At 37.6% G+C, this 14,143-nt stretch overlaps 1 protein-coding gene across 16 annotated transcripts in view; it reads right to left on the bottom strand.

The window, feature by feature from the left end:
• The window catches only part of BAZ2B (bromodomain adjacent to zinc finger domain 2B), a 161,112-nt gene that overhangs the window by 47,750 nt on the left and 99,219 nt on the right, over nt 1–14,143 (bottom strand). For 9 of the 16 annotated variants that reach the window (XM_040602594.1, XM_040602593.1, XM_040602596.1 and 6 more), the window contains 6 exons: nt 11,623–12,232; nt 10,024–10,320; nt 7,607–7,667; nt 6,928–7,036; nt 6,551–6,652; nt 427–637 (listed from right to left, as the gene is read on the bottom strand). In XM_040602594.1, coding sequence (XP_040458528.1) covers nt 427–637; nt 6,551–6,652; nt 6,928–7,036; nt 7,607–7,667; nt 10,024–10,320; nt 11,623–12,232 — 1,390 coding nt within the window. The remainder of the gene's footprint in view (nt 1–426; nt 638–6,550; nt 6,653–6,927; nt 7,037–7,606; nt 7,668–10,023; nt 10,321–11,622; nt 12,233–14,143) is intronic. The other 7 variants (XM_040602600.1, XM_040602606.1, XM_040602607.1 and 4 more) reach the window with 3 other exon arrangements.

Raw genomic sequence — 14,143 nt, 5'->3', positions numbered from 1 at the left:
ACAGGAATTTAAATCTTGTCACCATCAGGGATTTCACAAGAAAAGCATTTTCCCTGGAACAGCCAAAAGCTTCACAGAAATGCTAACTTCCAGGGAGGAAACAAAAACCTGCTGACTTTTGCTAATTTAAAAAATACATCAGTGGTAAGCAGGTTATTGGGTGTCTGCTTTTTAAAATTTTATACATCTAAATGAAATAACTATAGAGTAAGCTCTCAGACACACATTTACACACACACTTCTTCCTTTGATTCATATATAAATTTACTGATCTTGAAAGAGGCTTCAATAAAAGCCTGTGACAAATCTCCAAAACAAAATGTTGTATGCTAACAACCCAGTGAAACACATCACTCCTCTTTAGAAGAAACATTAACTCTATATACAGATACCCTCTGTTTGTGAAAACAGTAACATACTTCTTACCTTGAGCCTGGAGCTTTCTTAAAAGCTTTGCGTTGGTGTTGTCTAGAAATTCAGTGCTACCAACATTCGGAGGTCGGCCTTTGCGTCGTCTCATTCTTGACTCCTCTCTAGAGTGCTGTCTGTCTGGATTTGGTGGTCGCCCTCTACGCCCTTCCATAGCTCTGATACGGGGAATGACTTCCTCTTCCTTCAGAAGACACCACTGCACACCCTTTTAATTGACACATTTCACAGACAGGTATTATAAACACAGATTTAAAAAAGGAAAAATAAAGCTAAGACACTTGAGAACATGAACATCAAGAGATTTCCTTTCCAAATAAGATACACATATAAAATCTGTGAGAGCTGTGATGTACTATTTGGATAGTACAATGTTTTCAGGATACACAGAAGCTATATAGTATTAGCTTATGACTACGAACTTTTGCAAATAGTACTACTACACAAGATTTTGAAGACTATTCAGTGACATTCACAGTTACTACCTAGCAGGTGTATCACTACTGTGTTGTTACGTTTAAGTATTTCTGACCAAATCAAATTGCTCAACCCTTTTTAAAAGGTGAAACAGATTCTTCCTTATTATGTAAACTCATAACTACTGTGCTTTCACATAATGCACTGCTCCACATGAATGAAAAAATGTGTCAAACTATGAGTCACTGTTTTCAACTGTTAGTGTTTACAGAAATTTTGATACCCATAACAAGCAAATGCAGTAGTGCATTTTCACATAGTGCTTTCTGAGGTGTTCTAGATCTCAACTGAGTTGGAAAAACACAGACTCATTTTAAAGTTTTATTTAGGACAATTTAGTTCTCCCCTCACCCACTGCAAGATAATTAATTTTTGTACCAACTTGAAGTAATCAAAGTTTATAAACTTTAAGAATCCATCCATCTGACCTAAAAGTTACGTTAACTATATTCTCTAACTAAACAAAGTATGCAGCAGTACATTCAACCCTTTCTTTTTCACTATCACTACTGCTTTTATGTGGAACCTCAAAAACAAATATTGAAGTAATTTGTAAATACCAATACCCAAGTTAGTCCTCACAGAGAAACAGCTTTTCTGTAACTGATAAAAAGTGGTTTATTGCATCTACTGAGCAGAACAGGAACACGGTCTACCTGATCCTGTTTGATGGAACATGAGTATTTCAAAATTGTAACATCTTTTACCACTTTCCCAAGTTTTTGAAAAATGCGTGGGAAAAGTGTATGCTAGCTATCCCCTTCAGAAATTACTTACTCCATAATTGGTCTTAAAAAGGCTTGTAAAAGACTTTGAAAATGACTACTAAAGCAAGAATAAAAGTTGGTAACTTATAAGACACAGTAATCAAATACCTGTTCAGAAAAAACACATACATGTTACCAAAGTTTTCACATTTACATGTACATAAATACTGAAATCAAATTTGCTGTATCATAACATACATTTTTATTTGCTTATTCTGACAATTTATCTTTTAATTTCTTCTGCTCATTCTTCATAATTACAAATGCTTAATACAGGATTTGACAAAAGAAATGGCATTTTGCTAATGAAACACTCAAAGGAAGCTATCAATATCTGCAAAGATACCTTTTTTGAACTTTGAACCACTCCCATGTAAGACTATCCCAAGAGTACATCTCACACTCAAGTTTGCAGATATTCCACAGGGCTTTGTTATTAGATATGTTCCTAAAACCAAGCTGTTCAGAATCACAGCCGTATCATTATACGTACAATGCATCATCGCTGTGGACTTTTTAATCCAAAATAGTTACCTCTACCACTTAAACAGAAGTTAATTCAGTTTCTACCTTTAAGAGTACTGCTTAGGCATACACATTCATTTCGCTGTCTAGTTCCTGATTTACCATTTATCACAGGTGCAGTTTGTTGTGCAATGTTAAGCTAGATTTAATACTGTACTTATCATCTACACCAACCTCCAACCTAGGAAATCTTACTCCATAAACCACAAGCGCCAGGGGGTTGTGGGGGGTGGAACAGAATTCAAAGAAAGGGAGGAGAAGCAGCTATATATAGCTCAAGAAGTACCTTAGGTACTGCAATGGAGATACGGAGATTGCTCTCGCATTTTCTATGGTCAATGTTACTACAGACAACAAATACACCGAAGAGAAAGAGGGTTACAAGAGACCATGGGTGTATATTACGTTTTCCTAACGCTTCCCAAAAGAGAAACCAAAGGCCATCAAATGAAGCTAGTAGCAAGTCCAATAAGCAGAAGGAAGATGGTGTTTCAAAGAATGGAGAGAAGACTGTCTAATATTCTGCCAAAGGACACTGTGGATCCAACAAGTTTCCACAAGTTTATAGAGAGAACAAGACAAAACTTGTCCAGAACAGAACCGTTAAGGGTTAAGCAAGAGTTAATTAACATCTGTATTTTGTGTTCAGATATCTTAAAATCTGACCCAAAATATATTTCTGCTAAAGTAATGCACAATCTAATATTCTGTGAATTTCCAATATTCCAAAGATAAAAATATGGGTATTGTGCCCCAATACAGGAGAATCAGGGGCTCCCATAAAATCTAAGCTTCACCACACGAACATTAGACGAAAAAATGTGAATAACATTTTGAAATGTTGTGGTTTATTGTTTAAACTAATCAAAATAAGAACTTAATTAAATTTCTCACCTTCAGGCATCTACCATCTATTGCAATACTGTACTATAATTAGGACATTTGCCAAAGACACACCAGGTAGCTATGCACTGAAGCAGAACCAAGTTCAATGCCCGTTATTATCCAAACCGATGAAGAAAACCACAGGTACTTTGCAAGAAGCAGACATGCTCATTCATTTCAGTGTAGATTTGTGAGAAAAAGTTAATAGAAGCTTTCTAAAGTGAATTCCAGAATTCAGAATAGGACAGTTTCTAGAAAAGGAAGCAAATAATTACTACTATATTACAAACACATGTAACAGCTGATTTTATAGTTGGCTGTTCTGTATAGTATTACTATTGCGTCTGTAATGAACATTTTAGACTTCTTTCTCACAGAGTAAGTCTCTTAAGTACACAACAGTAAGCTTAAGAATTGGCTTAAAAAGTAGACTTCATGACTTATAAAGATGCTCTGTGTGTATGTTCTGAGGTAGCACTGTATTTGGACACTCTGAGAAAGACTAATTTACATCAGAAGTTATTCACACTAAATTGATGGAGAAAAGTAGTTTAAGCACTTTCCTCCCTTCCCAGGCAAGTATTCAGACTCATTGGGGAAAAAAAAAGTTATTTTCATAGCTTCATACAAAATCTTACTGGGAAAAAAAAAATTCAGGCCATGTTTAACATGACTTAACGATTACTCCCAGAGAGCTATATCCAGGTTAAAAAGTCTGTATTTTGCCCTTGTTGATACTTCATCTTCAACTAAAATAGATCTCACTGGAACTGCATGAAGAGTCAAGTTTTCTTTTAACTACATAATGACCCTGCAAAGGAAAGGCAGAGAGCGCTGGGAGTGCTCAGCCTGAGGGAGGGGAGGCTCGGGGGATCTCACCCATGGGTGTAAACACCGGGAGGGAGGGTGCAAAGAGTGGAGAGGATGGAGCCAGGCTCTGCTCAGAGGTGCCCGGTGACAGGACCAGCGGCAGTGGGCACAAACCAGAACACAGAAGGTTCCCCCTAACATGGGGAACTCTGTCGCTGCCGTGAGGGTGACTGAGCAGTGACACAGGTGGCCCAGGGAGGCTGTGGAGTCTCCCACCTTAGGGGTTTTTGACAGCTGTCTGGACACGATCCTGGGCAACCGGCTGCAGATGACCCTTCTGGAGCAGAAGCCTGGGCAAGGTGACCTCCAGAGATCCCTTCCAACCTCAGCGGTTCTGTGAATGATACTCTTGCTGTTATGTATTAATCAAAGCCAGCAAGACACAATCTTAGGGCACAGCACAGTATCACTCCACAACACTCTCTTCTACCTACTACTTGCTGCAGTATTCCTACCTAGATTACTTGAACTCACAAGGACCCATACCCTCTCCATAACCCCAAATAACATTCACACTAGTGTTTCTAAACCACAGCAGTTTAAAGGCTCCAGGTCCTGTCACTGAATTTCCACATTTGCCAAACTTCATTCTCCTCACCCTGCCTTCCGTGGTTCACTTGTGCCAGATCTACTTCTTTAAAGCAGTTAATCACTGCTTTCAATAATCTGCCATACCTGAATGTACCCGGAGACAGAAACACAGGTGCTATCAGACCCAAATGTATTTTTGGCTTGCTATAGGTAATTCTGCAATGTAACTGGTTTAGCCCTTAGGTAATTTTCTTTACATCTTGTTCCACCTTTGAACTTTGCGAAACTTACCCAATCACGGTGTATGCATGTTGCATGTCTCAAAAGATGACAGAAATATATAACAAAGAAAGGAAAGAGTAACCATGAAAGGCTACACAGAATAATTCAAATTACAGGAAAACCAGTAATAAAATTCCTGGCATTATCTCCAAACATCCATGACGATATGTTTATCGCATACTGTATTGAAGCTGGACAATTAAAAAAAATTCAGTAAAAAGGGTGCAAATTCTCTTCATGAAGTACCAGTATCACATATTGTTCTACTAAGTACATGTTATCAGCCAGAGTGTAGCTCCACTGTTTAAATTAAAATCTCATTGAAATTTTCACACACAAAATGTAAATGTTTTAGCACACCTGAAGCAGCTGCCCTTGCCCCCTTCCCCCTGCCTGCCCCACCAAAATCTTTTCCCTTGTCTAACCAAGCCTCAGTGGAACCTACCGTAAACTATACAAGCGGAAACTACAGCAAGATTGCGTACATCAACTTCGTGTTCTTATTGCCAGCTGTGCCTACAGAAACCCACCCCTCTCGATGCCTTCATTCTCAAGTGTTCAGTATCAAAAAAGGGCAAAAGCTGCAAAACACCTCATGAATGAAAGAGGAGAAAGAGATAACTAGAAAAGGGGACAAGACTAATGAAGGAATAGAATAGATGGGCACAGGCACAAAAAAGGTGACAGAGCAAAAAGATAGCAGATACCCTGACATTATTGTGCTCACAGCGTAAGGAATTATTTCAATCAAGCCATTCAGGCACATAATGAAGTTCACAACTACGTGAACTTGTAATTGTTGATTTATGAAGGCCAAACATGAAGAGGATTTAGCGATGCTTTACCCTGAAAGCCAGGAATCAGGAAGCACCACCTAGAAGCAGCTGCTTACTATGAACTCAGTCTTCATTGCTTTCAGATTTATACTATGTAAATGTTACGTATTTCTACAGGGTATCACATGGACATAAGACTTAACTAGAGCCTGAATTTAAGACTGCCAAGAGCCTGATGTCTGTCCACCTTCCTGTAGTAGCATATTCAGTATACTTATCTTTTAAAGAAGCAAACATATTCAATTACAGAAGTCCAAAAATTTTCATGCACATCCTGAAGAAGTGGCAACGTGACCAGAATACAGTTACAAAGTATGGCACAAACATAATATTCATTTCCTTAAAATTCTAATTTTATACTTATCCTTGTGTGGTTTATCCTCACAAAGTCTAACAGTTCTACCACTGTAAAGCATAACTAGTATAAATCAGCTTTTCTTCCCATAAAAATCTCATGCTTTAGGAAGCTTAAGACTGTATTCTGGATACAGAAATCACTTCTATATAAACATGGATTTTGTGTGTGTGTATATATAATGCAGGTGAATACATGAAAAGAGTGTGATTTAACGCATACACAAACTACTATCAAAATTATGTTTATAAAGGAAGAAATAAGAGTTCTAGTCAGAAATATCTAAATACTGACTAAGATAAAACATGTAGCTCAGAGTTCTTTCGTACTAGACAAATCCAAGTTTAGAGCTGATCATAAAGCATGCTGAGCTCCTGCAACCTCCTAATAAAATCACTGAGAGGAGCAGTTTTCAGCACTGCCCAGGATCAAGCTCTCAGCATCTCAATATAACTACTATTAAGAAATACGCACAATTTTTAGAAAGAATTAGCTAAGAACAGGCAATGCTTCCAGTTGTAGCAAAATTACTTCAACTAAATTTAAGTTAAGGTTCCTTGGATCAAAGACTTTACTTTTTAAAAAGTGGATACCTGCGGTCCATCTCTGGCTTCATAGAAGTCACCCACTCCTATTTTTGCACTGAAGCTGAAATTGTCCCTTGAGATATCCATTATTCCATTTCTGCTGAGATACTGAAAAAATCACATATTTTTCCACTTCAGCTTGTAAACAATTACAACTCAGCTTTGATGTACAGCTAACTTAGTGAGTGTAATGTTTTGCATATTCTATCAAAGGGATATGCATTTATAGGAGATCAAATCAGCAACAGGCTGAGATACATTATGCCTCATATCACAGGATGTTTTGAAATAAGTATCTTTATTGGAGGGAAAAAAATGGCATTTCTTAATTGTAAGCATGCTTAGTAGCATTAGAACACAGAAGTTAAAAAAAATTAATGTACCTTTACTACTTCAGGATACTGTCTCAGCTTCTTTCCACAAGGTGCAAAATATGCCACTTCTCCTTGAAGACGACCACCGAAGTTTCTTATTCGGGTTTCTCTTTGCCAACTAGAGTAATATGAAATAGTTGCACACAATAATACACTTTTTAAAAAGTAATGTAAATTTAAGATTTTTACATAAAAGGAAAAAGGCACAGAACTAAAATGTGACAAGAGTATCATAAATCAGATAGGCAAACCCAGAAACGGTTATTATCCAAAATTGTTATTAAATTGTTGTTAAAATTGTTATTGTCCAAACTGACTATATAAGGATTTACTGGAATCAAGTTACTTCAGATATTACCAGATTTAAAATGGCTTAGAACTACATTTCATGGAGTTATTTGGAGTCTATACTGGCTCAGATCTAACCATCAGGATTAATTTCCAGCGGCAAAACTGCTAAGAGAAAGGTCATGGTTGTAAAAGAGCAAATCTAATGCACAAAAATTAACCTATGAAGTATGCTAACACTTTTAAAGAGCTCCACAGTCACTCTCAGCTGGAAATCTGAATTGTTCGATCCCTTTCCTCAGTATTCAGCCTCAAATTCTTTTCAACGGTCATTTCTCTACAAACTGACTTTTGAAATATTATTTCCCTTGAAGGAATAGCAAGTATATACACAACCTACCCATATTCAAGAGGAACACGCAACTCCCGTTCATCTGTTATTCGTCGTCTTTTTGAAATACCTAAAACAAAATTTCTGATTAACACCTAAGAGAATTTGCAAAACGAAAACATGTTCCTAAAATATACTTTTTATTCCTACATCCCTAAGCCAAAAGATAATTCATTTCTACACTCTAACCATTACACACCTCAACTACCAAGAAAATTAATGTAACTATTATCCCCCTGAAAAACATTTTCCTCTAAGCTTCCTTTAACATCATCTTCTAAAATTGTAAACAGAAGAAAACCTAATTATGCAATACTGAACTGTTTGCCTTGTTTGGCTCTCAGATATTGCTAAAATAATTCCTTGCACACCTGTTTTTCTATTGTAGACCATATTTAATTTTTTTCAGTACAGAAGAAGAAAATGAAAACACTCTTTACTTTAAAAATCCATACAGTATAACAGGCTCAGCCTTCAAAGAACACTGCATGTAGACTGCAGTCAACTGCCAAATGCAGAAAATTTTCAGGATTATTCCAGCTTTTCAAAGTTCAAACAGATGTTGTGTTTGGTGCTAGTCATGAGACTGAATCGATAATATGATAGAGGCAACTGCCAAACACAGGGTTTAGAGTGCCAAAGGCTGATACTTTTCTCAGGCCCCTCTGAGCATGCTGCAGGACAGGAGCTGTGTACATAGACAAGCTTTTGGAAGATAGGTTTCTCAAGAAAGGTAGTTTGGACCTTGTGTAAACAATGTGACATATCTCCTTCCCTGTGGAAATGGACATGAGAGAGCATCGTCTGCTCAAAGCTTGCTCCAATCTCTTACAGTCCAAAGGAGTATCATACTGGGCCAATGGCGCAATGGCACAGGTTTCCAGCTGAGATGCCTGCATGATCTGGAAGCAACTGCCTAGAGCTCCCTCCAGAAAGCACTGCAGAATTGCCCACGCTTGAATGGCAAGCTTCTTGGACATGTCTGCACTCTTAAACTACCATGACTGTTATCTTACTTTTAATAGTCACAGTGGAGGGAGGGAGATTGCTTGTCCAAATACAATGAATTGAAAAGATGAGTTGTGCAGTGACAAACAGGTACTAAGAAGAGACACAAGACCTCTTCAGGGAGGGACTAGCTTTAGCTAAAATGGACACAAAAATACTTTAATTGTATTATGGTGACTGAAGAAGTCCTACATCTAAATCATGGACTCAAAATTAGTTTATTCTACCTCCCACCTATATAAACAGACGAAAATCCACTATCAGCCTTTTCAAAATACCTTAAAATCAACACAGATTCCTGAGGAAAAATATCAACATTTTAACAATCTGGATTACACCTAATGTATAGGAACTCTTTTACAAACTGTGTGATTAACAGGCCTGTTTCTGTGAAAAATATTAAGTAGATCACATTACACTGCCTCAGAGGTTAATGCCCTTGATGACATGGAAAGAAATTCCTATTCCACTGGACATAAATATAAAAAATATATATCTAAAATCTATTCACTTGCATGTTAATTAAGTATCAAGTTTCTAATTACATGTAGTAAACATGCAATTTCATTTAACTGTTACCATGCAAATTGAGAAGTATGATTTTCAGAAAAGCATTCTTTTCTGTAGCAGTAGTAATTACTCAAATCTTACAAATCAGCCAGCAAATGAGGGATTATAAACACTATATAACATCAGGCAAACGCTAAATGTATTTTTCATGAACCTTTTAAAAATAATTCCTTGCAAGTAATCCACAAATTCTACTGAGAATTTTGTAAGCATAACAAAGTTAGATTTTAACTAAATACAGTTATTAAATTTGTTGAGGAAGGGGCAGAAATTTAAGATTCAGAATGCAAGCTATGATGCTCAGAAATCAGAAATAATAACAACGTTTAGAATAAAATGGTAAATAACAAAGACTAAACAATGAAGTGTTTTTAATGTAATAAATATAAACTCTGGCTATTTCATCCTACCTTCTCTCAAATAACAATATGAGCTAAAACATCCTGGACTAAATGTAACGCTTATGTCTTGAGAACTTGCAATTCTGCTGACTGATTTTAACTTCTGTTGCAAACACTCGTGAAAAGCTCACAGAATCACTGAACAGCCCAGGTTGGAAGGCATCCCAAGAGATCATCTGGCCTAGCCTTTCATGGGAAAGGGAGCTTACATGAGATTATCTAGCACCCTGTTCAACCACATCTTGAAAACCTCCAGATCTCCAGTGATGGGGACTCTACCACATCCCTGTGGAGGCGGTTCCAGTGAATGACTGTTCTCACTATAAAAATGGGGGGGTTTAGGTTGAGATACCACTTCATACCAGTGTCTAAACCATTTTATAACTACTTTTACATCACATGCTGCTTAGATGTTACACTGTACTCTAATAAAAGACATTCAGATACCACAGTGTGTACTTGGTGTAAGAGCAGATGGTGCTGTCCCAAGGAAAACCGCGGGCTGGGACTCAGGACATAAGGCAGCTGGCGCAGAGCTTGGGGTCTTTGCTACTTGAAGATTAAGTGGGGTGGAATGAGCTGCAAGACCAATGGAAGAGCTCTTCACAGAGGATGAAGTTTTACGCCGTTTCAGTGGAGGTTTTTCTCCCTCAGTGTCTGTATCTGATTCATCTTGGTCTTTATCATCCTCATCATCTTCATCCTCAGACCCTTCTGTATCTGACTCAGAATTGCTGTCAGACTCTGTGTAAAAAAAGAAGTGTGGCAAAAGGCACATTATGACTTTATAACTACCAGCAAATACATTTAAGCTCTAACAACCGCAAAGTCTTTTGTCTTATTAAATAAGAAGCTTTCCTAACTTCAAATTTATTTTTTTTTTGTATAACATCTCTGGAGTATAAATAGAAGGTTATAATTAACTACCTAAAATTTAAATGACTATATGACAGCATAAAGTAATTCTGCATGATAATGCACTGTTGTTTCAGATGGAATTCTTTGCTTTTCCATGAGGAGATGAGAGACAGAAGGTGCAGTATTTTAAGAGATTTGTTTACCCTAGAATAAGCTACAGCTATGACATGTGCCCTGTGAGCCAGGCAGTGGTTGAACACTACTGCAGGAAAGGCTCTTTACAGCTTGTGAAGCCTAGCATGAAGAGGAAGCAAATGATGGATCTGGGTACAGGCTGAAAGGTGTCAGAACTGGAAGTATGGCAACCTGGGCAAAGGAAGAGTTAGAGACAGAGTAAAGGGCAGACAGCATAAGGCGCTGAAGACAGGCTGCAGCTGTGAGGGAGAGAAAGAGGATTAGTATAAGGTGTGTCGATGAGGGGGAAAGAGAATGATGAAGGTGAAGCTGGACCCAAGGGATACGTGCACACAGGGGAGCACAGAGTTACTAGGAATACACTCAACTTTAACAACAGGCCTTGCCTTTCTGTATTGCTTCAGAGCCTTTGAAACAGTAGTCGGAATGCTATCCATGAACACTGCAGCCCTTACAACTGTCCTGGTACTTTTATCTTGCTCATTGACTACCGTGCTCCTTGCATGAAGCCTGGAAATGTACTTTTCTTGCCACTCTCGACAATTTGAAGGCCTTTGTTTAGTCCCGCTCAGGCTGGACAGCCTGTTCTGCAGATGGCCTCTGCCTGCCAGAATAATTAACCATCAGCCAGCCTATTTTCTCCATCTCCTTCCCCGGCACCCTGCCACGTGAGCAGTACACAAGCTGCAGGCTGGGTAACTGATCTGGAAGGTAGGTCTCTGCCAGCCTTTCCTGAAGGCTGGGGAGCCATCTTACCAGGACAGCTGAAAATATACCTGCCATATGACCAAGGATCAGAACACCCAAAATATGACTTTGGATATGACACAATGGGAGACTGGGAGACGTGCTACTTTCCTACTGTCTGCACGACGCTCTGGGCCATGCCACCCCAAAAGTTCCTACCCCCATTTTAACGTATGGTGGGAAATGCATGTTTTCAACACTCAAAAAATAAAGGTTCTGCTTTTCCTATTAAAAAGGTTAAACCACCTGATTGGCTATCATCAGAATCATCATCTTCATCGTCCTCATCTTCATCTTCATCATCGTCGTCATCGTCATTTGAGTCGTCAGAGTCCTTACTGCTGGGGGCATCTGAGTCTACCCCTCTGAACTGCTCCACCACCAGTTTTGCAGAATGAAGGCGGTGTTGTGTTTTTACTGTGTTTACTGCATTATTGCTGACTGGTTTATCCTTTCCTGAACCAGGTAACACAGGAGAGGTAGAGGGCATAACAGGTGTCCGGTTACCAGCTGTTTTTTTCCCACATGCACTCAAGTTTACTGGCAAAGAAAAGGGGGCACTACTAGAAATGGCTACACTTTCATTGATCTTGGTCTGGGATTTCAGTTTCGTAGTAAGCGCAAGAGGAGCCTCCTGGATGACGCTCTGAATAACTCCATTGGGTTGGTGATTACCTAAAAGTGCATTTGTCAGGAATGGATTAGAATGGTTGTTTTCCAAGGATGTGAGTTTTTGATGAGCTGGTGAACTAGATGTTGATTTGGGGCTTGACAAAGCTGCAATAACCTTCTTCAGGTTCTTAGATGATTCCTGTTTCTTTAGCTGTGCTGCTGGGAATGTCTGTTTATATTGTTCCTAAAGAAATAAGAAGACAGAGGAATAAAATGCTGACATTTTATTTTTTTTAGTATGCAGGCAGGTGAACTCTATGAGATCTTAAAACATCTGCTAAGCTATTTTTAGCAGGTCAAAAGTAGGTGCCACGGAAGAGATGAGTAACTACAAGTTATGTAAGTCGTGATTTTCACTGTAAATCAAGCAGGAAAAGACATACTGAACTCAAGATGAAGCCAATCTAAATTATGCAAGGAAGCTTTCTCACTTGCTACATCACTCTAGACTGATTTTCATAAAGATATTAAGCATCTTGAAAAAAGAATTTTTTTAAAAGGGATTTATACGCTGGCATAGGAAAAACCCCACTTGTTACTCATTTCAGCACATAAAAATCTCAGTAGTGAATGTCAACTTAGCTTTAGTAGTTTGTTCATTTTAAAGCACAAGGTAAATACAACACTCTAATGGCTACAACACTAGCAGAAAATCAAGAGAAGGGTCTTGGCATAGAAAAATATTTTAAAAAATGGGGAAAGGTATTACTCAGAAGTACTGTGATATGCTAGCTTTTTAACTCTGAAACAGTAGTACTTGAAAGTTCTTAAGATAAAACTTAATCGGTAGTGGCTGACAAATGCATGTAAAGTTCACACTGTCTTTACTGTCAAGACACTTCCAAGGAAAAAGAAAATACATAATCTTTGATGGAGAAAAATTAATAGGATGGATAAAGATGCTGCATTTGAAATATTTTTTTTAAATATTAAGTCAAATACAATACATTATTGAAGTTACTAACATTTAAAACGGAGCATGAAATTATGAAAACCTGTAAAATAAATATTCACACAGTGCATGTTTCCAGTAAAAATTTTAAAGAAATCAAACAACTAAATGGGTGATGTATCATCAGCTAAAGACTCATAACCTAAAACCGACAGCAGAAGTCTCTTCCAACATCAAAGACCTGTGTTTTCATAATTGTAATTTATTTAACCATTCCAGGTAAATGATTAACTAATGAATTTTACGAAGTAACTGGGAGTTCAAAGGAAAAATATTGTTTCTCTTCTGGTCTAGGAATAGAAACTATGTGATAAAAATATTTTTCTGTCCTCACCGAGGACCGAGTGTAGCTATGTTCAGAGTTCAGTTTACTCTTCACCAATACTACTTAGTTTAAAATAAGGTTGATTTGTAACAATGAAACTTGCCTTGGTAAATGCACTTTTTTTGTGTGTGTGTGTGTGCGTGTAAATATATATACACACACATATATACCTATCAAGCCTCAACACTTCTAAAATGCTCAATTTTTATTCTCTTCTAATCTAACTGAATTGAAATCATGAACATTCTCCACTAGTCATGACAATCACCATTAACAAAATAAACTGAGAATCTAGAAAGAATTGTTCTGAACTACAGAACTTCTAAGATAGACACATGTAAACATTCCACAGATTCCTAACCAGGAAAAAGGAAAATCAAGATTTATTGCGATGGCCATACTGAGTTTTAATAGCTGTCAGTGCACCAATATCCTTCTGTCTTTAAATAGCAAAAAAAATCCAAGATTAAATCTAACTTTTTTTAAAAAAAAAAAACAAGCTTTCAACTCTTTTGTTGAAACCAATTATTAAACAAGGTAATTTTAATTACTTTGACGTAAAACTATCTGACTTAACACAAAGCAAAGCCATGCTTACATACTGGATAGGGAAAGTATTAAATCAGAGTACTGACTCAAACTAGGAACAGCACAGAGAAAATATCCAAAACAATTAACCCATGAGTACTTTTCTTGTTTTGATGTTGATTTTAGCTGCTCATCTTCCTTAAGAAATGCATGACAAAATCCTTTGCTTTCTCTGTACCCATGATCCTCACCACTACAGTGATTGCTTTCAGCTGAGCTGTAAAGTTCCA

Source organism: Falco naumanni, chromosome 8 (assembly GCF_017639655.2).
Source record: "Falco naumanni isolate bFalNau1 chromosome 8, bFalNau1.pat, whole genome shotgun sequence".
In the NCBI taxonomy this organism is placed as follows: Eukaryota; Metazoa; Chordata; class Aves; order Falconiformes; family Falconidae; genus Falco; species Falco naumanni.
The sequence above is the reverse complement of the archived record's forward strand: the minus strand, read 5'-3'. Positions and strand labels throughout refer to the sequence as shown.